The sequence below is a fragment of the Lepisosteus platostomus genome, chromosome 12 (genome assembly GCF_059453375.1).
Source record: "Lepisosteus platostomus isolate fLepPlt1 chromosome 12, fLepPlt1.hap1, whole genome shotgun sequence".
NCBI lineage: Eukaryota > Metazoa > Chordata > Actinopteri > Semionotiformes > Lepisosteidae > Lepisosteus > Lepisosteus platostomus.
In genome coordinates, this window is record NC_142622.1 from 4,819,172 (window position 1) to 4,844,908 (window position 25,737).

The 25,737-nt window shown below is 37.9% G+C and overlaps 1 protein-coding gene across 1 annotated transcript; it reads right to left on the minus strand.

The window, feature by feature from the left end:
- Positions 1-28: 28 nt before the first annotated feature.
- LOC148650905 (putative acyl-CoA dehydrogenase 6) lies at positions 29-25,215 on the minus strand. Its single transcript, XM_088600533.1, has 9 exons — positions 24,691-25,215; positions 17,457-17,577; positions 9,384-9,513; positions 9,050-9,156; positions 8,325-8,492; positions 7,764-7,937; positions 6,912-7,073; positions 6,404-6,554; positions 29-388 (listed from the first exon to the last, which is right to left on the minus strand). The coding sequence occupies exons 1-9, from the start codon at positions 24,886-24,888 to the stop codon at positions 295-297; spliced, it is 1,305 nt and encodes a 434-aa protein (XP_088456659.1). The 5' UTR covers positions 24,889-25,215; the 3' UTR covers positions 29-294.
- Between the last annotated feature and the right edge of the window lie 522 nt (positions 25,216-25,737).

Consider the following 25,737-nt stretch of genomic DNA (forward strand, 5'->3'; position numbering starts at 1 on the left):
AAATTGTAAATGAATAATAAACAAAACCTTTGGGTTTAGAAGTTTATTGTATTAATATCAATGCAAGATAAGTGGACAAATTAAGGCACAGTTTAAACAATATTTTTCTAACTAATCTTTCTAACGAATCCCATTCCTTTCTTGATATTAAATATGAGTAAACATTACTGTCCGCTTATCAATGCATCTTAATTTTATTCCGTACATTTCTGCATTCATTATACAAAAGTACATTTTTTCTCAAAGGAGATCATTGGAGGTACTGTTAATGAAGGTAGTTCCTGCTGACCGAACTCATTTCTTGTTTGGAAGGGTGTCCATGTACTTGCATATAATGGACAGCATGACCTCATCTGCTCCGGCTCCTATAGACATCAGTCTGGCGTCTCTGCATGAAGCAGACAAATTCAATTATAACAGCAACTTTTTACTTACACTATTCTGCCAGTCAAGTCTGAAATGTACATTTGCTCTTTAAAACCTGAGAGGCTAAAAATGTACTCTGAATGTGTAGTTCTGAACAAAACTTAATACAACAGAGAATTCTAAAATTGTGGCTTTACAATGTTTGTCGTTCCATAATATGCCACACCACTAGGCGTCAGCAGTGTGCAACAAGGATGAAATCAAATTCATAAATTCGAACTGCAATGTTATCATTTCTGATCTTCTCATTTACAGAACGCTGTTCTATTCTTCCTCGCTTTGCCTGCTCTTTCCTGCAGTCCGAAGCCACTTCAAAGGAGCAGGTAACTATAGCTGTAGGAGTTCTCTATCTGAAATAATCAAATCTACTCCACATCATTTACATCTTCACAAAAAGGACAGAAGCACTGCAGAGCACAAATCACGGTGGCACAAAACTCATTTTTCAACTTTCTGCTGCACTGAATGAAAAATTGGACTGTATGTATACAAATAATACACTTCCATATTTCTTGAAACTCGGCAGAAATGTAATGAACAGACTCTTGTCTACAAAAATGCTTTATGAAAAATGTCATTTTCTCTCGGTACATCAATAACTGTTATCGCAAGCATGTGATTTCCCCTGAAAGTGTATTCCACCCGTTCTCTGAAATGGGAGCCTGGGTAGAGTATTTTTTTATAGAAAATACATTTCTTATATAATCATATAGGTTAGAAGATTGTGTTTTAGGGACAATTCAGCATACAATCTTAAAAAAAGATGACTTTAAAAGTGAAATAAAATACACATGATATGAACAAAGGAAAACTCAAACTTGTGCCACTGTCATTCCTGAGCAGTCTGGAATGTGATCAGTGCTGTATCATGAAGACATCATGCATTTCCATCACCCATATCCCATTCTTGATATTTCACTTCAAAATCCTGTAACCTATGTAATCATATTTAATATTCCATGCATTAGGTTAGGGATTCCCAATCCCGATCCTGCAGGTCCTCACATCTGTATTTTTTTCATTCCAGCTCAGCTTAATTACTAATTGAAGTCTATAATTTAAGCTAGTTAAGTTTTTTTTTCTACACAGACATTTGGGGTTTTATTTTATGAATAGTGTAAAAGGTGACCTTTAACATGCTTAAAAGCAGAAAGCAACCAAACAGCTGAATCAAAACCTATTAAGTTAATTAAGGGTTCAATTGCATAATTAAGAGCTATTCTGGAACAAAAACCAGCAGGTGTGGAGGTGTACTCCTCCACAATCAAACTAATAACGAAGGATTACTGTATATGATCTGAATTGTTCCTCGAAACCTGCTTGGAATGTGAAATGATGGAAATTAATAAAAAAAATGTTCCTTTAAACAACAAAACCTCACCTTAATACAGCACAGAATGGTTCCTAGGTATGAAAACAATACAATTCCTGGTTAATCATTCAAGTAATGTGCTTAAAGTCATTAGCTGAAGCATGAACTATAGCTAGGAAAACAATAACACTCCTCTCTTTATTACAGTGCAGTCCTGACATCATTGCAGTTGTAAGCAAATGCATAAACATTAGGTCCTATCCTGTACTCTATGCACTTAACACACACAAGGCAATACTAGAAAAAAGAGAAAATCTGCTTGTTAAATAAAAAAACATGTAGGAAGTACTACAATTAAAACTCCTATAGAGAGAGATTACTCTAATTTAAAGGAATATTACTGCAAACAGAAAAAGAGTATTTTGTAGACTATTATTAAGCCTGGATCAACTAACAGTGAACGATGAGTAAAAAGGCACTGGTAGCAGGGCTCCTCTGTGGTCTCACATATTCATGCAAGGGTCCTCCTAAAAGACTGCAGATAGACTACTGCTCACTGCTCAAATAGTGCAGTTTTCTGGAATAGCTGTTCCTGCAACAGTGGAGGCATGGTAACAGTAAATGTATAGTGATGTGTTGCTTTTATAGGGCTGCGAGTACACTTCGCATATGCATGACAATGTTCCACAATACCCGTGTACCACTGTGTATCTTGCACACCTGTTCCCAATTCAGGAGCCCTGCCAAAATCTTTCTCCACACCAAAACATTCCCTATATAATTGATAAAAAGGATTTGACTTAAGGATTTATTGAATGAGTTTCCTAAAGATGTCACTGCATTTTTCTGCCTCTTTGTCCATCATGTGCAACACTGTAAGGAGCAGACCAGAATCTGAATGAACTGCTGCTGAGTAAGAACATATGAATGCGTCATATTTTCGACAATATATGAAGTACGGATTTTGCTTGGGTCACATTCTTCAAACAGGAATTGTTTTTTTTCCCTCTTCTTTGCACAGGATGACCCCTGATGAATCAAAGTGCAGTGCAGTGAACCAGGAATCCCCTGCTAACACAACCCCTGGACCACCTCAGTAAAATAGTACTGACCTTAACAAAGGAAATGAGTAAAAACTAATCACTGCACATGCCAATACTAATACTGATTTCTGCACTTTTAAGTTAGTTTTCTGGTGTTGTGCAGAGTAGCATGAGTTTACTCATGCTCAGCAGTTAACAAACATGAGATTACAGCAGTGGTGTGCTAACTACAGTAGATTAACAGGATGCTGAAGCCCTCAGACAACCCCAATTGCAGCCACAATGATTTGTTTAGAAAGAAATATACATTAAACACAAAGACAATAAACTTGTGTTTAATATACTTGGAATAAGTGGCTCAAATGGCTTTCTCTCATCTGTCTGTCCATCCATTTTCTAACTGCTTTATCTAATATACTACAGGGCCATTGGAGGACTGGAGCCTATCCAGCTCCTCTTATCTGTAACCTTTTTGAAGAACATTTACTTAATGAAGCCTGGGCAACAATATGTTGTGGAAATGCTTTGAAGGTAGAAATAGGGGAGTTACAGGCACTCGACACTTCTCCAGTGAGGTTGCTATCCGCGAACTATGTTTGTTCTTTTTTTAAGCTTGCTATCAAAGGGAATGTTCTGTGTAGACTGGACAACATACTGACAACAGAAACAAAGATCAGAGCCAGAGAAGCTCTGTCCTAACACGGGACTGCCCTTTTCTACAGCTGGCTGACGATGCCTTCATCCACTGCACAAACATAAAGGAGATCCTCTTCAAATCTGTTCTGAGCAGAGCAAGCAGCTGGCAAACCTCTCTCCTGTGAAGCAATGTCAAATTCCAACGGGCCTCTGAGCAATACAATAAAACAAATGGCTTCAGCTCATGTAGGGGCAAAAAGACCTTTTCAAAATGCTCTGCCATTGTAGTCGGCTTGTCTGAAAGTTCAGCGCACCCTGGTCTGTTTCACTGGCAAATTCCCAGTCCTCGGTTGTGCAAGATTGTTAAAGACAGAAAGGCAGAAGAATTGTGAGATGTCAGCAATGAGGAGATTAACTCTAATTGCAATCCGAGTGCCAGCTGCACAGCCACGTTTAGATGACCAGAGATATCAGAGAAATGCCAAAACCTGCACCCATTCCGCAACATCAACATCACCCTATTCACCTCCTCTGCTGGCAAAAGCCCCACTTCTGACCCCTCCACCTCCTATTGTCAACATATTTCTTCTCTGGCATATTCCCGATGCTTCATCTTGAGCAACACCTGCAAATTCCACCCATTTCTTACCAACTATTCTAGACATCTAGAGCAGGTCCTATTATAAGTGCAAGAGGAGGAATTATGATGTAATCTTCAAATATTAGGCATCAGCATAGGAGCCATGATTATTTATTTATCAGAAATGAAATGTCGGAATTTTACTAACACAATTAAAGCATAATGAACATTAAAAATTAATATACAACTACATCAAACGGCATTTGATTGAACAAGTGCAACAATATCCACATGGTGTACTCTTCACAGAGTGGTAGCTTATTTCGCAAAACCTACAATTCTTTATTAGCTCACTCTCAAAAAATAGCAATAGATCGACACTGACACTGGACCATAACAGATCCCTGTGGTACACCAGTGCTTGTATATCTGCCCAATTAAATGTTGTGCTTCTTAACATGACATGTTGTTTTCAGATTGCTAACCAGCTCTTGATTCACATACATCCATTATCTTGGAACTATGGTTTGGCTTTAAATCTGAGAATCAACCTTTTATATGACATCACAACATATGCTTTAGTTTTATGTACTATCCTTCTTGCTTTTTGGAGTACTCTAGAAAGTTCAACAAGACCTTCATTTTTTTAGTCCACATTGGCTATCGTTTAAAATCTCACTGTTTTATACATATTCTTGCCATTTAGTTCTAATTTTCATTTTCAAATCTTTACCTACAGCGAAAGTTAGTGATATAGTTTCCTGATGCAGTTCTGTGCTCCCCTTACTAAATTTGTGCTTGATCTTTAATGTTCCAGTCTGTGGATTAAGATATGGAATTAAAATATCCTTGCTAGGGGGTCTATGAATAGCACTCTTCATTTCCAGGAGTATGAAACAGCATCAGGAATTGGGGGTGTATTGGCTTCTAGCCATTCCAGCCCCAGATGAAGCTCCTTCTGTAACACGGAGCTTTTTATTGACATTTTCTAATCTACAAACCTGTTGAAAAATCAATTTAAGATCTTTGCCTTATTTTGTTGTTCTCCATCAATATCAATATAACTGATTTCTAATGGCTTGTAAGGTATTTAACAGTTTATTTACTGTTACAATAAAAGAAGAAATGTTTTGCATCACTTTTTTATCTCAAATGAAATATGCTTTTCTCCCTCTTGGCAATTCTAATGTCTGTAATATATTTTCAACGCCTGAAGCTCTTTTACTGTCTCTGAAATTTCAGGCCCTTCTGCACAGTCTGTAAAGTGCTCCCTTCTGTTCAATTTTTTCTCAATAACTCCATTAAACTATTTGGGTCATACCTCCCTAGACATTTACTTTATTATTTTAAGGATACATTTGTTTTGGGCCTTTAGCATGATGTTTTTGAAGTATGACCATCCTTCAGTTGATTCTGTATCCATCTGCTCACACTTCGCTGCCTAATTCCTCCAAAGCCTGCTTTTCCAAACTTATGAGTCATCTTTTTTTAATGTTTTAGAGATTGAAAGTAAGTATACATCAAAAGATACTCTATTATGGCTGCTAATTCCCAGAGGTCATAATTCTACTTTCATCATCAATCTGCTGTGTTTCATCATATCCTTCATCATTTATCAAAGAATCAGAAACTGATCAACATACCAACACACACAAATGAAAGGAGGCTATTTGGCCCATCTAGACTGTTAAGTAGTTAGAAGCTAACCGATCCTAGCATCTCATCGAGTTGTTTCTTGAAAGAAGTCAGGGAATTGGCTTCTACAACATAACCGATTAGCTTCTTCTTTACTCCCACAAACCACTGGATAAAGAAATGCCTCCTGTTCTCAATATTAAACACACTACCATAGTTTCCTCTTGTGACCTCTGGTAATTGTTTCACTGTTCATTCTGAAGATGCCCTTCGGAGGGCTGGTTTGTCAGTGCCCTTGGCTGTTTTGAAAAGTTGTATCAAATTCCCACATATGGTTCTCATTTCAAAACTAAAAAGGTTAAGTTCCTTCAGCCTGTGAGTGTAGGACATTCCCTTAAGTCCCAGAATGTATCTCGTCGCTCTTCTCTGGACTGATTACAGAGCAGGTATATCTTTGCTATAATGTAATAATGAAAACTGTATGCCATATTCTAAAAGAGTGCATTACTAGTGCATCATACAATTGTAAAATAACCTTCCTGATTTTAATTTTTAATCCACCCCACATTATCTAGAAGAGTCTGAATTCAGCTCTCCATCAGCTTTTACTTTTGTCTTCTTTCATGCCTTGATTTAATTCTCTTTCACTAGAAAGTTAAGAAGACATCAAATCAGTAGTGTTTTCAATGCTGTGGGAGTCAGATTAATCCATCATAGTCTGCCCAGCACTACATTATAGCACCATCTGTAAAGTTCTACCTAATAACATACCTGTAAAATCTGCTGACCAAAACATCATTGGTGTATCCCATTCCCCCCCAGAACTGCAGGCAACTGTCGCTCAGAGTACGAGCCAAACGACCTCCTTTGAGTTTTGCCATAGATGCCAGTTTGGTGACATCATTGCCCTTCACATAAAGATCTGGAAGAGTAAGAACAGAGACAAAGTAAGAAATAATTTGCCACCATTTAGTTAATCCAAGGCAAAAACCATTACCAGTAAATCAGGTACCACGCTCTAAGAACAAAAATGCACACTACACAGAAAGTCTTTTTTTTTTTTGAGAATCACAAAATTATTAATGTGTCAAAGTGAGCCATTTCAGGATGACATCATTTTGCTGTTGGTCATCAGTTTCTACGATGAAATAAGCAAACAAAATCCAAGAACAGGTGTTTGCAGTTTCCCAAGGAAATGCTCAGGGTAACAGCTGGAAACCGGACAGCCAGCCTTGAATGAGCTTCTTGGAAACAGCCATGTGGTCTGCACTGTCCCCACCTGTCGCACGGTAGAGCAGAGAGCGCAGCAGCTCCACCTCCGTCTGCAGCTCCGCCAAGCGGAAATGGACTGTCTGGTGGTGCAGGACGGGCTGGCCGAAAATCTTGCGCTGCTTGGTGTATTCGATGGTTTCCTGAATGACATTCTGCATTGAAGTCAAAACTCAAAAGAAAACACACACACACGAGAAAACGGGTGAAAAATTTTAGTCCAGCAAAATGCATACCCTGAACAATTTGTCAGAATTTGCTATACTAAATTTGTGTGCTGAAGACCAGGCTATTGCTGACTTAATACAGAGATGTAGAATGTACAGTACATTATATTGTAAAATGTTGCGTTTCTTTTTTCCATCAGTATATATCAGGCTGTTCAAATAAATAAGACAATTCCTTATCAGCCATGACTCCACAGGCGATGAGTGTTCTCTGACAAAATTATTATTTCTTAGATAAAGGAAAGCATACACATTTGTTGCATATTAATGGAAATATTACTAGTTTCACATGGCTTATGTGACTAAGCATTAACTGGAAAACAACACATGGTGTTGTTCTGTAGAAATGCCTACTCTAAATGCCCTTGCAGTTATTTACTTTGAGAAAAAAAATAGATCTCAGTCAGTCAGCAGACAGATTTCTGTATATTGTTCAAAATACTATAACTTAATGGTTCCATGTCTTGTATCCTGTCCACAGAAATGACAGCATTCCAGACCCCCTGATTCATCAATGATGACCACAAGGGAATCTTAAACGAGTCAAATACACGGGAAGAGTAGCTATTCACTTGACTAAATTACTACTCAGAGCTCTTCACTCCCACGGGTGGATCGACGTTGACGTAGCTTACTGTTGGCCACTCCCCACATTCGCTCCTCCTGGAACTGGAGCATCTGATACGTGAACCCCATCCCTTCCTCCCCAATGAGGTACTTGCAAGGAACGCAGACATCCTCAAAAAAGACCTCAGCCGTGTCTGACGACTTCATTCCAATTTTCTCAATTTTTCTAGCTATGTGAACCCCTTTGTGGGAAACAAAAGAATGCATGAGTAAAATGTGAAACGCCTACAACCCTCCTGATTTTTTCCTTCAGGAAAACTGTGCACTCCATAATAAATGAATAACTTTGGCATCTTGCCTAGAGGGGAAATCTGGCCCTTTTACAGTTCTGCCTTTCATTATGAAATGTTTCCTAACAATGTCTTTAAATGTACATTTTTTAGATTAAAGCTTGGAAAATTAGGTGCCTTAGAAAGCCTTACTGGAATTTTTCATGAAACATAAAGTCTAAAATGAGAAGTTTTTCTGAATCATTAAAAATACGTGTTATGATAAAATCATGCATAACAGAACTAAATAAACAGACAAATCAGCTCTCTACGGCGGTGAGACGATGCACTCCTTCTCACCAGGCAATTTCATTGGCAGACAGATCAGGGACTTGTTTCTGTGGGGTGGCCCATCACTGGTGTTTGCCAGAAGACACATCCAGTCAGCTTGTGTCCCATTTGTAGTCCACATCTTGCTGCCATTTATTATATAGTCATCACCCTTCCTCACAGCTTTAGTCTTGATGCCTGAACAGATTTGAAATGCATCTTCATGCTCATTGTGCATTTGTAAAGACACAAAGCCAGTTCAAAACTGAGTCATGCATACAGTCCAGACTTTTCTAAGTGTTTCACACTCCTTTAGGTTCTTTATTTAAAAACATGTTATGTTTTTTCATCAATTTATTTGGCCATTCCTTTTATCCAAAGCAAGCTGCAGACTTTATAACTAGTTATAATATTCTGCACGTAAACACAGTTTGTTAGATAGAACAAATGTCCTCCTATTGTTTGAAACCTTTCACATGATGCCCAGCACATCTTCCCATGCAACGCAATGCTTTATCTTCAAACTGCCAGGCATCTGTAATGCAAATACTGAACCAAAACACTCTAGATGCTCTTATGACTCATTTTATATCCCAGGAAATATTTCCAGATAACATGCGCTTAATGAACTTGATGCACAAAAAAGGCAACATCACCGATGTAGAAATAGGAGAATAAAAAGCTCTTGTTATGAGCCACTCAGGCTTGCAGCATATTGAAACTAAATGATCTGAAAATTATTCATCAAAACTTACTTGCAACATCCGAGCCAGCACCGGCCTCACTCACACCAAGGCAAACCACTTTATCTCCCATTATAGTTGGCGTGAGAAACTCCTTTTTCAGCTCCGCAGAGCCAAATCTTAAAGGTAAAATATTCCATAAGAGAGATTGCCATTTATTGCAAGAACCTGTTTGTTGTCAAACAGCATCTGAACCAGGTAAAATTCAGTCACAACTTTGATTCAATACACAGCTGCAAAATGCTTAAACCTTTGAATTCAACCATTCACTCAAGACTGGATTCCGGTACGTTGTCTTGCAGGAATAATAGATAAAAGCATCTTTGACTTGTCACATTGCCTATACCTTGCCAGTGCTGGTGTTGCCATGTCAGACTGAACTCCTATAGCCATGGGGATCCCTCCACAACGGATATTTCCCAGCTCCTCAGCCACCGCAACGCTGTAGCTGAAGTCCAGGCCCAGTCCTCCATACTCTGTGCGTGAAAAAAGAGTTTTACTGGAAAAAAACCTTTAAAAATATTAAAAAAAATACACTTCTGCAGCATTCTTTACTAGAATAAAAAATACAGCCTACATACCATATTGCACTCTTTCCCGTGCTTAACTGCTCAATTGGTCACAAATGTTCAGTTTCATATAACATCAGTTCAGCACGGATGGAATTTAATATGAACATAGGGACCAAGCTTTCTTTACACATTTGTTTTTTTTTTGTTTTTTTTTCCATCCCTTCTGCCCATCTTTAGGAATTTCAAAAGTGTCCATTCCAAACTGGCCAATTTAGAAACTTGCCTCGGTCAAAGTTATTTACAGTATTTTTCTCATGTTCAAAAACTGAGCTTGCGATTCTATTCTATTACTTTACTTAAGAAAGATCCTTGAGGTGCTTTACATCAAAAAACACTCTTAATACACAAGTTCCACCTTCAGATGTTAAAGAAGTAAGATTTGTTGTCTGCAGATGTCTCGGACATCTCTTCACAGAGAAATGATTACAACATGTGTCACAATGAAAATGAAGCAGAGGATCCAATAAACTTTTGCTCTAACTTTAAGCATCTTAAATATCTCTCTTCATTCACAGAAATTGCTCAATAATTAAAACTGGTGAAAAAAAAAAACAATACGCTCTTTATTCAAGCACATTTATTTAAATAGCACAGTAAATGCACTCTAAGAGTACTTAAAATGGGAAACGTATGGTTAGACCACTAAAGCAATACAGTGGTTCAGATTTAAGGATAATTTCTAGCCTGAAGAAACAAGAGCAACGAGTCTCAATTGTTAATTATGTTTTATTAAAGCAAGCTAAAGTTATTAAATCATTAAGCTAATGGATGCTTTCATAATAGGTCAAAAAGGACAAATTCCGCAATGATAATGTTCTTTTAACATATTTGAAAAAGTATTGCCTTTTTATAAAAAAAGCACATTTTATATCATTTTCCCCATTTATTACTGAATCCGTTATTTCATTCATGAAAGGACACACTAAAATATCACAAAGAAATTGGCTCAGGGATAATTGGCTCTCTTCAGAAAGCCTGGAAGGTGGACTTCAATATACGAGATGCGTCAGAAGAAAATTATCACTTTATTTATGCATGGATGTTCCCGGAAAAATAAAAGCATATGGATTTTGCATAGCGAGTAAATGTTTTTGGCATCATTTTGACTAAGTGATACTTAATGACTGCAATCAGCTTGAGAGACTTTGACTGTTGCATAAGCACTAAGTCACCTAATTAATGAGAGCATTGATTGGGCTCAGGTTATGAGTTACGATTTAACTTGTTGAATATCAAGCCTGATTAAAATCAATACAGCAAAACAGAGAAAGGAACCACTGTCCCCAGATTATCCAGAGAACAAGACGTCTGTGCCATCAGTACAGAGGCCGGGCATACAAGACTTTGCAGTCAAACACGATCTGTGAATGATGAGCTGCGATCTGGGTGACGATGAGTTACAACGCCTAGACTGATACATCATGTTGCTCCAGCTCCGTGATTGCTTCCACACTGCCAGTTCCACTGCACTGAGAAATTCCATGTCGTGACAAGCTGTGCCCAGACTATGTGGCCCTACAGTGATGAAGTCCCTCTACCCTTTCTGTGGGCTCACGCTGACGTGACAGCAGGACCAGCAGGCCAACCCACATCCTCGTGCTGCTCATGTCACAATGGCTTTCTTCTGTGATCAGAATGTGACTGGATGCACTTGCCCCACTTGACAGACTTGAGTCTCTTGGAATATTTTTGGGATAAACTAGGCTGACATGGTATCTGGGGCTCAGAGACCAGTAAATTATCCATGCTTATTCTGCTTATTATTAAGAAGTATGGGACAGAATGCAACCTGATACACAGCATGCATCACAGATGTACAGACTGCACTGATTGCAATAGAAGTCACACACACAACTACAGTGGCCTGTAACTTTCACAAGAGAGTCCTTCTTGATTAAAACGGTCTATGGGATTTTTTAAATGAACAAAATTACAGTAATTGACTCATGTCATGTTTGTTAAATAAGAGGTCAGTGAAGCTGTTAAAAAACTATGTTCATTTCATGATAATAATTGCATGAATTTGTTAAAGTTACTGCATGGAAGTAGCAAGCTTCTTTTGATGCTTAATATACATTTAGGTCTTTATAACATAACACAACTCTTTCCTATACCTCTTTCCTATATATTTGACAGCTCTATTGCTAAAACCTCCATATGTAATTCCCAGCATTTTATAAAACATATTCAGAGCTGTGTTAAGAACTTCATTTAATGACCGCAAAAGTCAATTAAAGGAATAAGCATACAAGCAAAGAATTCATTTTTTAAATAGTGGCCTTACCAGTACAGTTATAATTATTTATTTATTTACATTATTATCTGTTTTATTTCATTAAGTTCAATAAATTTCTTGAGTACGACACCATAAAAAGCTCTGCAGCACAATGGTGACACACACACACGCACAAGATGACATCGTGAAAGAGAGCGCATCTAAATCGTACCTTACGCGCAGTGCAAACAAGGGTCAAAATGATATGCCATGCTACTTTTACCTTTTAGGAAAAAAAAAAGTCTAGAACTATAAATTGGTCATAAGATATGGTCAGATAGGTTCATTAAAGCAAACAAGACAATCTGAGGTCAAAGATGACATCAGTGCTACATGGAAACAAGTAGCTGCAGAGATAAACCAGAAGGAACAGAAATGGAACATTCCAACAGTGAGCACAAAGGCAGGTCACACTGTAACTGAGAGGAAACACAGGGTGATGTTCAGGCCTAAAGAAAACATCTGCACAAACACGAAGGGAAACAAGTGCAGGGAAAGATCAACATCTGCTTCAGAGATGGCCAACCCTGGTCCTAAAGAGCCGCCATCCAGCACTTTAATAGGTCAGCCCTAGTCATCAATCCATAAAGACCTGGAACAACTGCATATTTATGATCAATAATTTAACAGCTGGATTATTTATGTCCTTATTGTTTAGCTCTGGTCCTGGAAGCAAAGGATCCTATCTTGGCAAGCAGTGGGTGCAAGGTGGGACATCTCGGAAGGCCACCCCATCGCAGGGCAGACAGACACAAACACACATACACGCACACCAGGACCAGTTTTCTCAGAACCTATTTTGCCTACCAGGATGTTTTTGGGTCCGTCATAAATCTGAAGTAAAATACAGAAAAGGGAGAGTGCTTTTCTTCTCCTGTCAGCATCTTGTCTGTTCTACCCACAACACAGTGTACATGTACTATAAGTGTACAAACCCCCACCGACTTTTCAAATACAAAAGTTTAAACCTTAGATGACAGTTATCGCTGGCTTGATGACCTCAATAGTGCATCAACTTTGTGATCGGGGTATTACTACAAAGAAGCACTTAAGACTTTCTCTCTTTTTTTTGGGTGCAAAGGCATAAGTAATACAGTTTTAAGCTGCTTTTTTAAAAGCCTCCATAGAAAATCTCATTTTCAGAAAATACAGTGCTAATATCATATACATAATTTATAACCCTCTTTAAAATCTAATCATTTTGTGTTGAAATTAATTCTTCATAATGCATCATTAACGGTTTATGGAAATGTAATGCATTTGATACAGATGATTATAAGTAATCAAGGTAAATTGGAAGGAAAACTGTTCTAAAAAAACTCACATTCGCAAACTTTAAGATACTGTAATTATGAGTGATGGCATTCCACAAATACAAGAGAACATAGTTCTCTCATAAATTACTTCCTGTTTCTTTTCTATCATAGTAGGTTCCTAGCTTCGTTTCAACTGTTAATACAATGATACTGTATCTTAGAAAATGATGAAACCGGAAATGAAATATGAAATTATGCTTGAGCATATGAAAGACACAGTTCTGGACAACTGTAGGTCACAATGAAAGTTCAGGACGAAGACAAAAGACCATTTTTGACCAATCCAAGCTCACAGGAGTATATGAGTATGGACCCTCCATGTGATTCTCTCCTGGCAATGCTCACTCTCTCCACTGCCACCCTTTCCCAACATTCAACACCCTGAAGTCCATCACCATCCTCTGCACCACCACAGCCGCCGTCCTCAGAACCACAACACTCTCTCTGCGTTCATTCATCACGCCCAGCTCCATCACCTTCACCCTCTTCTGACACTCATCACAACTAACCTCAAACTACCTCCTTCACACAGCCAGGTTATAAGCACACCTTATCCAAGGATAGCAAGAATAACTCCTTTATCACAATTGCGCTGTTGGGGTTTGACTGTATCTTCAGAAGTATTTCATCACATTCTTTATCTACTGTTGGGTAAAACGTCATCTTTCTTCCGAGTCTGTGTGTAGCACTATAGAACCGTCAAGTTTCAGTGGATTATAGACCATATGATGTTGCTTCCATCCCTCTTCCAACCACTTCATCCAAGACAGGGTAATGGGGCTGCCACAGGCCATCTTTGCAGGTAATGAACGCAAGGCAGGATACACCCTGGACAGGACACCAGTCCATGTCAGGGCACACACTGACACAAATGCACACACTCACACCAGGGCGAACTTTACAGAAGCCAATTCACCTCCCAGTACATCTTTTGACCCAGTACGTAACCTACCAGTGTGTCCAGGGCCCGGCAGCAATGCTAACCAAAATGCCACCTTATGCTCTTACATAGTATTGTTTTAGAAAATATTTTAATATTCATCAGCTCCCTTTTGGAAAATGAATCAATTCAATTGAATCAATTGAATCCCTGCTGTGACTTGCTTTTTGAGCTAAATGAATATCATATTAAAAAACAAGCAATTCAGTGTTAACAAATAATAAACTACTGCTTGTTCGCTACAACAATATACAAGTGTACAGACACTCCACTGAGCAAGCAGAAGTAAAGAGGCAGCTCAAATGTAATTTAATACCCTTAATTGCTACCAGAGAAATCCACTTAATTACTGCAAAAATAATGTGATTCATCAGAAAAAAAAATAAAGTGGGGAAAATGCTTAGTTTCACAATGCAGTACAAAAAAATGTTCTTCATTTAAAATTTAAATGAATTAATATGTTCACTCAGCGGTGTAATTACTTTTTAATCAGCTGCATTATTTTCAGGTGATACAATACAATGATAATTTATTTAATTCTGTTCTTTCAAAGATGAACACTGGTTTTAATATAGCTTGGTTAGCTATTGATTACTTTGAAGTTTGTTAAAACAATCTCAAGGGAAATAAAATGTATTTGCGTTCTGGCTATATATTTTAATTATATTTTTTTTAATCTTTTTTGTGCATTCTAACAAGAGCTTGGTCATCTCACAAAACATGTGCTGAAAACATAGAATTGCCCTAGAGGGGAAATCCTTAGAAATAAGTTTTTTTAGTAAGGCTATATATGCTTTAAAGTTGAACCAGTGTCATCACTTTAGTGTTTCTATGTTAAATGGGTAAAAATATCAGTTGTTTGATCTTGTATTTGTTTCGAGTCTTCTAACAAATTTGCATGACCAGCAAGGAATTGGAGTAGGTTAACGCTGCACTGGAAAAGTCAAACAACAACAAGCAGAGATCCACTGTGATTTATCAGATCAGATCACTTTATTAGCCATATACAACTTCTTGCATTAGGAATTTGTCTTTTCGCAGACCCCATCTTGCTCTCCATGAGACACACAGACGGGGAGAGAGAAGCTGGGGGTCAGAGCGCAGGTTCAGCCATTTATACGGCGCCCCTGGAGCAGCTGGGGTGAAGGGCCTCACTCAGGGGCCCAGCGGAGTAGGATTCCTCTGCCGGCCACGGGATTTGAACCGGCAACCTTCCAGCTGCAGGCGCAAATCCTTAGCCACAGAGCCACCGCTCCGCCCATTATCTGATTCCCATTGTCTCTTCAGATAACCCAATTTATGTTTGGACTACTTTAGGCTTTTCAGCTTGAGCTCTGTTAAATGAGTGAACACAAATTCGGTGAATGGTCAAAAACTCCTTTTTTTTTCCCATTAAGTCTTAATAGACAGCATAAACTCCATTAACACTGTATCACAATCCTTTGTGATTATACTGAGCAGACTCATACATTGTTGGCAAAATACAGCGCTTTGAATTGCCAGAGGAGTGTAAGGTAAATAAACAAGTTGGTATTTGGTTGACTAATAAGTCAATTTTCATGTCAAACCTTCCAAAGCGATATTCACCACCCTTAAAGGTCATTTCTGAAAAACGCTGAAATTTGGGTTGACAGAGGAAATTCTTACACAGCCAAACACAATGACAAATGAAGGAAGACAATTGCTTGCCAGCAGGGGTGAGAAATAACATGAACTGCATTGAACAAAGAGAGGTTCCAGTTAATAAAACGTGATGTTCCAAAAATATGATGTTAAGAAGAAAAAGAACCAAAAGGGTCACTAGAATTTACGTCTTGCTTGGACAGTAAAGAACCTGAGAACTGCTTATGCTTGTATTGTCAATTTAATTCATCTTAATTTGAATAATGTTAATTTAGCTTTTTAGTTATTGTCTTCAAGGCTGTGAAATGGTGCTCCCTGCACACTGCTGCTTTCTCCCCACCTTCAAGAATAGACTCATTAAATAGTAATGAAATAGTAATTAGTTAAATTGTAATTAAATAGTAATGAATACAAGGCCACTATCGCCCTTGACCTGTACGTATTTTATTGTATAAATGAAACAAAGGCTTCTAGGAATAAAACTAACAAAAGCAGGGTTGGTTAAAACACATTCAGTTCAAACATCACTCAGTTCAAGTCCATCCATCTAAGATGTCAATGTATGTTGTCTGCATAATCATGTTCTAACACCAACACAAATGTTGTTCATTTTATTCTACTGCAATGGTATCATACACATCAAAAATTGAAAGTTAGTACCATGAAGTATTAAAATAACTAAGCATAGTACTGTTTAAAAAAAAACAACTGATGTCTTAGAAATAGGCACATTTGTGGAGAAAGGCATGCATTCTGTAGTGGATGGATACTTTTCCAGTTAAGTCCTGACTGCATCCAGCTCACGTTTTAAGAAGCTATAGAAATGATTAAGAACCAATGTTTCAAGCACACCAGCCTGCTCACAAACATACTACAGCAGAAATATTGAACCAGTCAGCGAAAAGGTTCCCTATGTTGGAAATGAATGACTCTTAAAAACAACCGCATTACGAAAAGTAATTTACTCTGACAATGCTGTTAAGGGCAGTTGTGAATGACGGGATTTACTATAGTTATTTTAGTAAATTTACACCTTCAGCAGCCCTGTCTGTCCCTTGGTATTATCCTGTGATCTGATAATACTCTTCTCACATAGTCAGCACTTACTAATGCACTGCTTGCTCTCGCCTGACCTCCAGATTTGAGATGCAGGTTTCCACAGCACAAACTCCTCAGTCCTGCTGTTCCTATACTTACTGTAAAAGCTATATCACTATCTCCTGCTGCAACACAAATACCTCCATTTTGTCCTAAAACGTCATAACTATACAGCATACATACTGTACATTTAGAAATAAACCTGCAAATGGTAGGTAAACTTACACTATGTTTTAGCTTAATTCATACATTACCTATATTTAATGGTAACATTTATTTTATACAACAAAGTCCACAGCCAGACTTTGTGCTTATTCCTCCATTTGGTTTGGTTTCTTAAATGTTACATCAATGCCATATTATAAATGTTCAAACCACTAAAGTTCTTAAATAAACTAATTAAACAGTTAGTTGCATTAGCATTTTTTATCATTCGGAAACTACAAATTCGTGAGTGTTATGTAACTAAAAGAGTTTATTGATAGGAAAATTATAAAAATTACTTCAATCAAGGTGCATACTATAGAAGTTCAAGCACTCTAAGAGATTGAAAGCCAAAGTTATTATTTTATGATTTAATTATTTATTTCCATACCTGTTGGCTTGTTGACCCCTAGGAAACCAGCACTGCCAAGAATCTTAAACACCCTGTGGGCTGGGAATTGTCCTGCCTCTTCCCATTCATCAACAAAAGGGTTGATCTCTTTATCAATGATCTGTAACAGATAACGAAAACATCCAGACACAGGTCAGTAAGACTCTTTCTAACATAAAATATCATAGTACTCCATAACAGTCAAAAACCTGGATTAGGTCGCATGAAACCTATACAATTTTACAGGTAAGAGCTTTATTCTATGCTGAAAGGGTGCTATTTTAAACTGGTGTCAAGAGCGTTTTTACTTTCACCTGTACAAACCGGCATTCCCATTTCATTACTATTGCTGACAGGGGTACAAAGTACAAAACATGTTGTGTTTCGTGCATCACTTTTACATTTAGAACAACAAGGATTTTTAGGAAATTGTGCGTGTGTGTGTGATAGGGAGAGAAGGGATTTGTTCATTTCCACTAAATGTTAGATTTATCTTGGCTCAGTAATTATTGACATACACTCTAAAGTTTGGACAAACTGGAAAATACCATTTGAGTACATCATCATTACAAAGGAAACAGTAAAATAGCAGATCTTTATTTCTAATGGCACAATTAGGAATTGCTGTTTATCATAGTGGTTCAATGAAGAACTGTCTAAAGGCTAATTTGGCTGCAAAAGAGAGCTGCCCCTGACTTGACACTATTTCATCTCCTAAGACATGGGCTGGAGTGGACATTTTACTTTATTTTAAAATAAGGAACTGAACTACAAAGTAAACAGCAAAAGAAAATGATAAAAATATTTAAGTTAAAATGTAAATATCTAATAAAAGTTCTAGGAAGAAATAATGTTTGTAGGGCTCTGCTATTACTCTACTACAACTGAGTAATAAATTCTCCATATGTTTTAATGTCTGTTTCTTAAAGACATACATTTAGAAATTACTGGATCGAGGAAGAAATGATACAATTGGTTCAAGGATAAAACTTAGCTGTAGTAATCACCTCATGAATCAGGCAATGAAATTCTCCAGTCACATTATTAAGTTGATTTCAGTGACCTCTGCCAGTGTCCAATATTCTTGACCAAATACATTTTTCTCTACCCAGCATACTCGAATGTTTGTACAGTAATTGCTACTGGGCATGGTTCAAGCATAAAAGCAGGTGTGAGCGGGGAGACATTGTCATTCCTGGTGTTTAATCTACCACACAGTAGTCAAATTCCACTTGACGTTTCACAGCTGGTCATTTTAAGAACATGTTCTATCTGGAGCCAGAGGTCGAATCGGTTTGAGATTACCAGCAGGGTTCAGGTCTGCAGTGCTAAACAATTGGTGGGGAAAGGAAACACAAAGGAGAAAAGCTAGGCATTATATACCCAAAAATAATAATAATAAACTTTATTTTATATAGCGCCTTTAAAGGTGGTTTCTCAAAGCACTTTACAGGATGACAATAACAATAAATAAGAAGACTACAACAATAAATAAGAAGAATACACAAGATAAGACACAATTACAATATACAATTACAACAATAACAACAGAGGAGACCGTGGATGGTGGTACTAAGAAGAGCAGAGGGGTGAAGAATGGAACCAGTTAAGTAAAGGCTTTTCTGAAGAAGAGGGTTTTGAGTCTGGATTTGAAGGAGTTTAGAGAAGGTGACTCTCTGATATCCTTGGGGAGAGAGTTCCAGAGCTTGGGGGCATAGCAGGAGAAGGCCCTGTCACCCATACAATGTAGACAGGCTTGGGGGACAGTAAGGAGGGCAGAATATGAAGAGCGGAGGTTGCGAGGTGGGGAGTAGGGCGATAAAAGTTCAGACAGGTACTGAGGTGCCAAGCCATGCTGAGCCTTATAGGTGAGCATGAGGATTTTAAAGATTAGAAACAGTAGCACAAATCCTAAAAAAGAAGTCCTGCCCTGTACCCTATGCGCCCAGGACAGATCCTGGGTTGCCACAGGAAAAGAGAATTTTAATTTACTTTTAAAGAAGCACGAGGTACAGGATGAGTTAAACTGCAAAACAACAGCCTCTTCGATCCTTAGCTCATTCCATGCCACCAGTATAAAAACATTCGGGAACATTTTGGAAATACTGCAATCCAAATTATGATTTAAGGTGCAACTGATGTATTTAATTTAAGCTTAAAGCATTAACAACATTAATGTTAGTTTCAATCCAAAAGCTAACAATCTTTCACATTCTGACACTTTTAATGGCCATGACATTCAACAGACCTTTCATGAGTGGGTACATGAGTTTGGCCTTAGTCACTGAAAATACTTATTGGTTCACTGGAACAATGCGAACATTAGTACCATCCATAATCATAACTGTTAACAAAAAACACCTCAAAATAAAATGAAAGTTGTCTGAAGCTATTTAAAAAATATCAATAGTATTCCCTGCTCGTTTGGCACTTACAATCTCATTTTATTTTTAATAAATTGTTAACTATATCAATAATGAAAAGTGTAGTAAAGCAAAATGTTACTATTAGAAGAAATACGATCTATTGCCTGCTGTCCAATTTACCAACGGTAGTCAGAAAAACACTTATGTTTTCAATTGTAACCATTAACCTAGGAAAATTAAGACTTTTGACCAACAAACCACGCAAAGAATAATGGAACTGAGAGTTTTAAACATTTTCCAAATGGCAAATAAGTGCTTTGAGACTTTAACTGATGTAACTGACTCCAGTAGATAGTGAATTCAGCAACTGAACACCCCCCTAGTTCTTCCATTCACAAGTATCTGAAGACCATGTGAAACTCCATCTCCCTGTTGCACTGAGAGAAACACTCTGGGATTAGACAGACATTACTTGCTAAAATATCAAATCTAATACCAGAATTCCCACAGCTGCCAGAACCAGAACAGCTCCCAGTTTTACTGGCCGAGGGGGAAGGTACCCCAATGGAGCTGGCGGCTCAGTGTGTGATCTCCTGAGGAACAGCAACTTCACCTCTCAAATAATAACACAGTACGTCTCCTGTAGTGTCTGTAAATGTCTACTTATATGTTCACACCGTAAATGTCTGTAAAAATCTTGTTAACCGTTACCACTTGGGCAAAACCGGTAATCCATCAGTCATGCCATTGAGGTTATTTGAATACTTTGAATACCTCCCCCCTCACTACATGAAAACAGCTTAAGTTCAGAGCTTGTACAGGATTCAAATCAAGGAAAGAGCTCTCCAATAAATTCATTCTCCAGAAGTAACACACAGGCCTACATCATAAATGTGCTCCACTCTGAAAGAAAATCTGGCAGCACCCGTCTGTAAATACAAGTATAATACCCCCCCAGCTTCAAGCCTCATTGAGTGACAAATCAGGAAAGTAAACAGCTTCTCATTTACACAGGTTTCAGGAGTAACAGGCCAGCATTCCTCAGTGTTCGAGAGCATTAGGTGGTGCTATACTGGATATTCTCTGCAGATTAAGAAATTCCATGACTGAAAAAGGAAGGGAGGTTCAATGAATCAAGAACAGAACAAGGAAGCAGATTTAATTAGGCTGCTACGCTATTTCAATGTGACAGCCTGGAGAAAATCTTTGCTTTTAATTAACATCAGAACAGCTGCAAGCATCAATGTTCGTCTAACTATGAAGATAAAGGGAAAATAAAAAATGTAAAAAAAAAATTACACTGATCAACATCAACACCAAAACAACCAATAGACAATATTCTGAGATAAAACATAAATATAATAATAAATAAAGATTTGGAAATAAAAATATGAATTCTGTAGTGTACTCTATCCAACCTTCAGAGTGCTTTTTATCTTTGCCTTCCGATATCTTCTGTTCATGTCTTGACCCAGCTCACCAGAAAGCAAAGTGCTGACTTGTGCAACCGAAGGAGTTAAGCACCATAAATATAAAACTTCACACAACACAGCAAATACAGTGTAAGGCTGAACGATAAATTATAATTTCAAATTTACTGAATTGATACTTCTGATACTTATTTGTCAGGTCTGTGTGCACATGTTGTCACTGAGACGATATTGTATAAACTTTCAAAACATATTCATATTAGAAAGCACTAATGCCTTTCTTTTTTGTTCTCAGCAAAGCCATAACAATACCCAGGATTTAACAGAACTGACTTCACTGTTGTGTGTGATAGTCTATTAATAAAAAGTATTCTGAGGTTTTCTTATATAATCATGTTTATATTTATATTAACATGTAACATGTAATAATGTTTTTTTACAGTTATTATATGAAGTGAAACCCCTATGCCCTCCAGCCTAAGAAACTCTTCAGAAGTCAGGATCGTGAAAAGTCAAAAGTTAATTTTTATTTCAGATTTCATAGATTCAGAGTGTTATTCCATGCTCATAAATAGCTCAGTATCCTATGATGTAAGTTCCCCGTAGAAGTTTTTAGCTTCTACTGATCTGATTTTTGTATTTGTAGCGCAGTTTTTTTCTGACTTTCCCATTGCCTTAAGTATGGGACTTCAAAGTCAGGCACTACACTTATTCCATTTTAACTGCAGTTCAAAACAAATTCAAGGCTATAAGTCGAAGAAAGCAGCTGGCTTGTAGAAATTCACAAACTATGTAAAGACAGTCACTGAGAACCACAGCACCAGAGAAAGCTCAGAAATATGCAGGTTGGATTGAGGTGTGGGCCATCCAAAACCTCAAAAAAGAGCAGTGTATGTATTATGAAAGGTAAACATTCTACATAATCCAATGAATAAATGCAACATATTTTAATGGGGTATAATTGCTAAGAACAAAAATGAAGCTGTATTCACTTTTTTTGCAGCTTGTTTTTCTCTAGATAGTTACATTTCTGGCCTATACAGTGGCACAGTGGATAGCATTTCTGCCTCACCCTGGATGCAGCTCTGGACCTCGGATTGCTGTCTGTTTGGGTTTTCTCCCACAATCCAAAGACATGCTGGTAGGTTAATGGGCTTCTGGGAAAACTGGCCCTGGTGTGAGTGTGTGTACAGTACAGTATGTGTGTCTGTGTGTGATGTGCAATAGACCTGCTTCACATTCAAGGTGTATCCTGCAGCTGCGCCTGCTGCTGCTGGCATAGACTAAACCTCTGCTAGAAGTGGTTAGAAAATGGATGGGTTACTGTACTGTTTTTTTTTCCCAAATTCAGTGTGTATTCACTTTAATCTGTGTCATTGTTAAAACACTGCCTGAGGGTTCTGAGCTTCAGTGAGCTCTGCAATAGTTTTATAATTACATAAAACGTGCCCTGAAGTGGATTTCCTTACTCCGATTTTACTCTATAGAATTTTTTCTGGTAGTTGGCTTTCACTTTCCTCAAGGTATTGATAGGCATTATCTATTCACGCTTTTGCATGATGGCCAGATCTTTTGCTAACATGGCCTATCTTATTTCTTCTTCTCTTCCTCTTCACAGCCAGAAGGAACCAATAAGAACTTATTCTTGAAACATTATTATTTATAGTGAACAATTTTTTTCCCCATGAATTAATCCAATGTCCCTTGGAACTAGTAGTGCATGGAAATATTTAGGCTCCCCCTGCACTGTAGTTTAAAAGATGATGTTTTCTGCATTAAGGGCACCTCTCTCCTCCACTTTACAACAGATAATGTTCCATTTCACTGTTAATGTGGAAAGGAGGTTTTCATTTTTTGCACCTGAAACTGGAAAGCAGAAGATGACAAATGTGTCTTTAATGATGTAGGTTCTTTAGTTTGGATCTGCTCTAGGCTTTTGTACATAATATAGATACGTAAAACTGGAAAACCTCAATTTTATGTTTAACTTCACAAATCCCTTCACCTGCTGTTGGATTATGGAACGGAAATTGTATCTAATAAAACCCAAAATGGCTTAAAGGGCAAGTCTGAAAGAAGCCTGTTTTTTTTATTAATTCCTGTATGCATTACCATTTATTCACAATATTTATTTTCAATATCTGAATAAAGCACATATAAAGCAGACTCTTGTCTGTTTTTCTGTAACACCAGCCACCACTGTAAATTCCTTTAATCCCCTAAAGATTCTGTTCATTTTCTAGTCGGTATGGAGTGAATTACCAAAAACAAACGTCGTCGCTATAATTACAAAACAGTCTTTAAATTAACTGGACACAAGAACAAGACTTATTGCACCGAAGAAACCGCATTTTTCTTCCAATCTTTGGAAACAGAGTATCTCGATGACAATGTAATGCAAATACTGGTCATGACAACCACGCTACAGGTGTCGCAAGGAGACACTGGTTAAGACATTCAAAATCTTAACGAAGGACTTCATTGTAGGAATCGTGTCCTACATGATGTCGTTTTAGAGTCTGAACTGTCAGATCGCTAATTAAAAACTGATCGTTTACGCGTTAAGTACGGTGTACTGTACTCAATTCAGAATGTAACACGACATTATAAAAAAGATGAAAGGAAACAGATCGACGAGTGCAAACTCCTAAAGAATTAAAAGTCTGTACATAAAGGCTCTAGGAATTCATTAATATGATCTATTGTAGTCAAGGAATTACTGTAAGAACACGCTATTTAAAATTAGTGTCCGTTTTGCGAATCTACACAACAACAGTTGTTATTATTATTAATTATTATTATTATTATTATTATTATTATTAGGAACAAGTAATAGGTTTATTCCACGCTGAAAAAAATAAGAAAGAAAACAACGTTTCGGCCGTGGACCCTTCTTCGGGTGTGATAATAATTATATTATATTCGAATAACAATAATAATAATTATATTTATTATTCGAAAGTGCTGAGATGACAGCATCACTCAAAACTGCCGAATTAACAGCTGGTTTATTATAAGGTGAACTGCGGCTGCGCGCCCGCGACACCCACGCAAGGCAACAGGCCGTTTCAAAGGCGGAAGGAGCTGCTGCTCCGTCCCAGCATTGCCTTGTGTGTTTAAAGTCTCAAGTCCATGAATATTAAGAATAAAGAAGAATATAGAGAGAGAAGCTCAAATACAGCGATGTCGCGTCATGGCCATCACGTGACTCTGGGGTCCGTGTTTTGCTGCAGCTGTAAACTGAGAGAAGGGCAAAACTATGAGTCACCTTTCACCCAGTAAACACGATACTTGCATTTGGGAACTTGTTTTGCTACTACCTTTCGAACAACAAATTACACCTAAATTGGAATTGACATGGATTAAAACAAAAACCAAAAAAAAAGAGTCAAACTTGGGTCGTGCAGTAGATGACTGCGGCGCTGGTGAATCTCGTACCTTTCTCAGAGACTCCTTCAAGGCGAAATGCTCCTCAGTAAATATCAAATGATTAGACGCTTCGCATGCAGAACTTGCTTTGTGTATATGAGAGCCATTTTCCGAGTATGCCCTTCCACGGAGGACCGACGGAGCTGGCTGAAACTGGCGGAGTTGACGGGTGAAATTCAATCGCTGAACGCCTTTGCACACAAACATTGTGGCCGCAGCTTCCGAGATCAGCACATGCGCTTTTGGAAACGTGCGGCACTTGTGCGGAGGGTCACAGACATTGTGGGAATGTGGGGCAGTAGGTACGAAGGTTTTCAATTTGAGCAATTGAGCAATTCCTTATTGATGCGACGAGAAGTCGTTAAATTGACGAATCCGTCTAAATTAAAAAAAAAACATTCCTGAATGAAAACTATTGAACCTCTTGAATGAAATGATCAATGAAAACCATTTAGCGCATCTCAAAAAGAGTTCAGTGATAATATAATGTACAAATTTGGAATCCACCCGTTAATCCTCCAGACATGCGTACAACACGGAGTAGTTACAGGGATTCTACACTGCTATGGCGTTAAAACTTTGAGATGCCACGCTTCGGAGACGGCGTGGTAAAAACCCACTATGAACCAAGTCAGCACGGCTGCTCTCCAGGGGTGGCAGCTCATTCCACATCATCAACAGATTCTACTGTACATCACGGATTCATCTTCAGGGACCGGTCAAGTCCACCAGTGTTTGGTTTGCTCATAGTATCCTCGACTCTATCGATTCCTTACGCTGCAATATGAACCAGGAATCCCTTCTCCATTAAAAAAAAATGCATATATGTTCTTGATAATGTTGGACAGTAATCCCTCCCATGTACAGTATGGTTTAAAATGCACGTTACATAAACGACATCAAGGGTAATTACAATTGGGCACCTAACTCATGACATTTAACGTGGACAAGTGCTGAATGTTCCACGCAGGTAGCAAAAACATATTCTATGGCTATGTAGTACATATAAAATGGAAAAGACAGAGCTCGGGTGAAAAATTCAGGATTTCCATAAGA

Coding starts and splice junctions, on each gene's coding strand:
- LOC148650905 (XM_088600533.1), bottom strand. CDS start 24,888: ATGTTTGTGTGCAAAGGCGTTCAGCGATTGAATTTCACCCGTCAACTC. Junction 9,157..9,383: donor GCAACACCAGCACTGGCAAG/GTATAGGCAATG, acceptor TTTACCTTTAAG/ATTTGGCTCTGCGGAGCTGA. Junction 6,555..6,911: donor TCTGCTCTACCGTGCGACAG/GTGGGGACAGTG, acceptor TTACTCTTCCAG/ATCTTTATGTGAAGGGCAAT.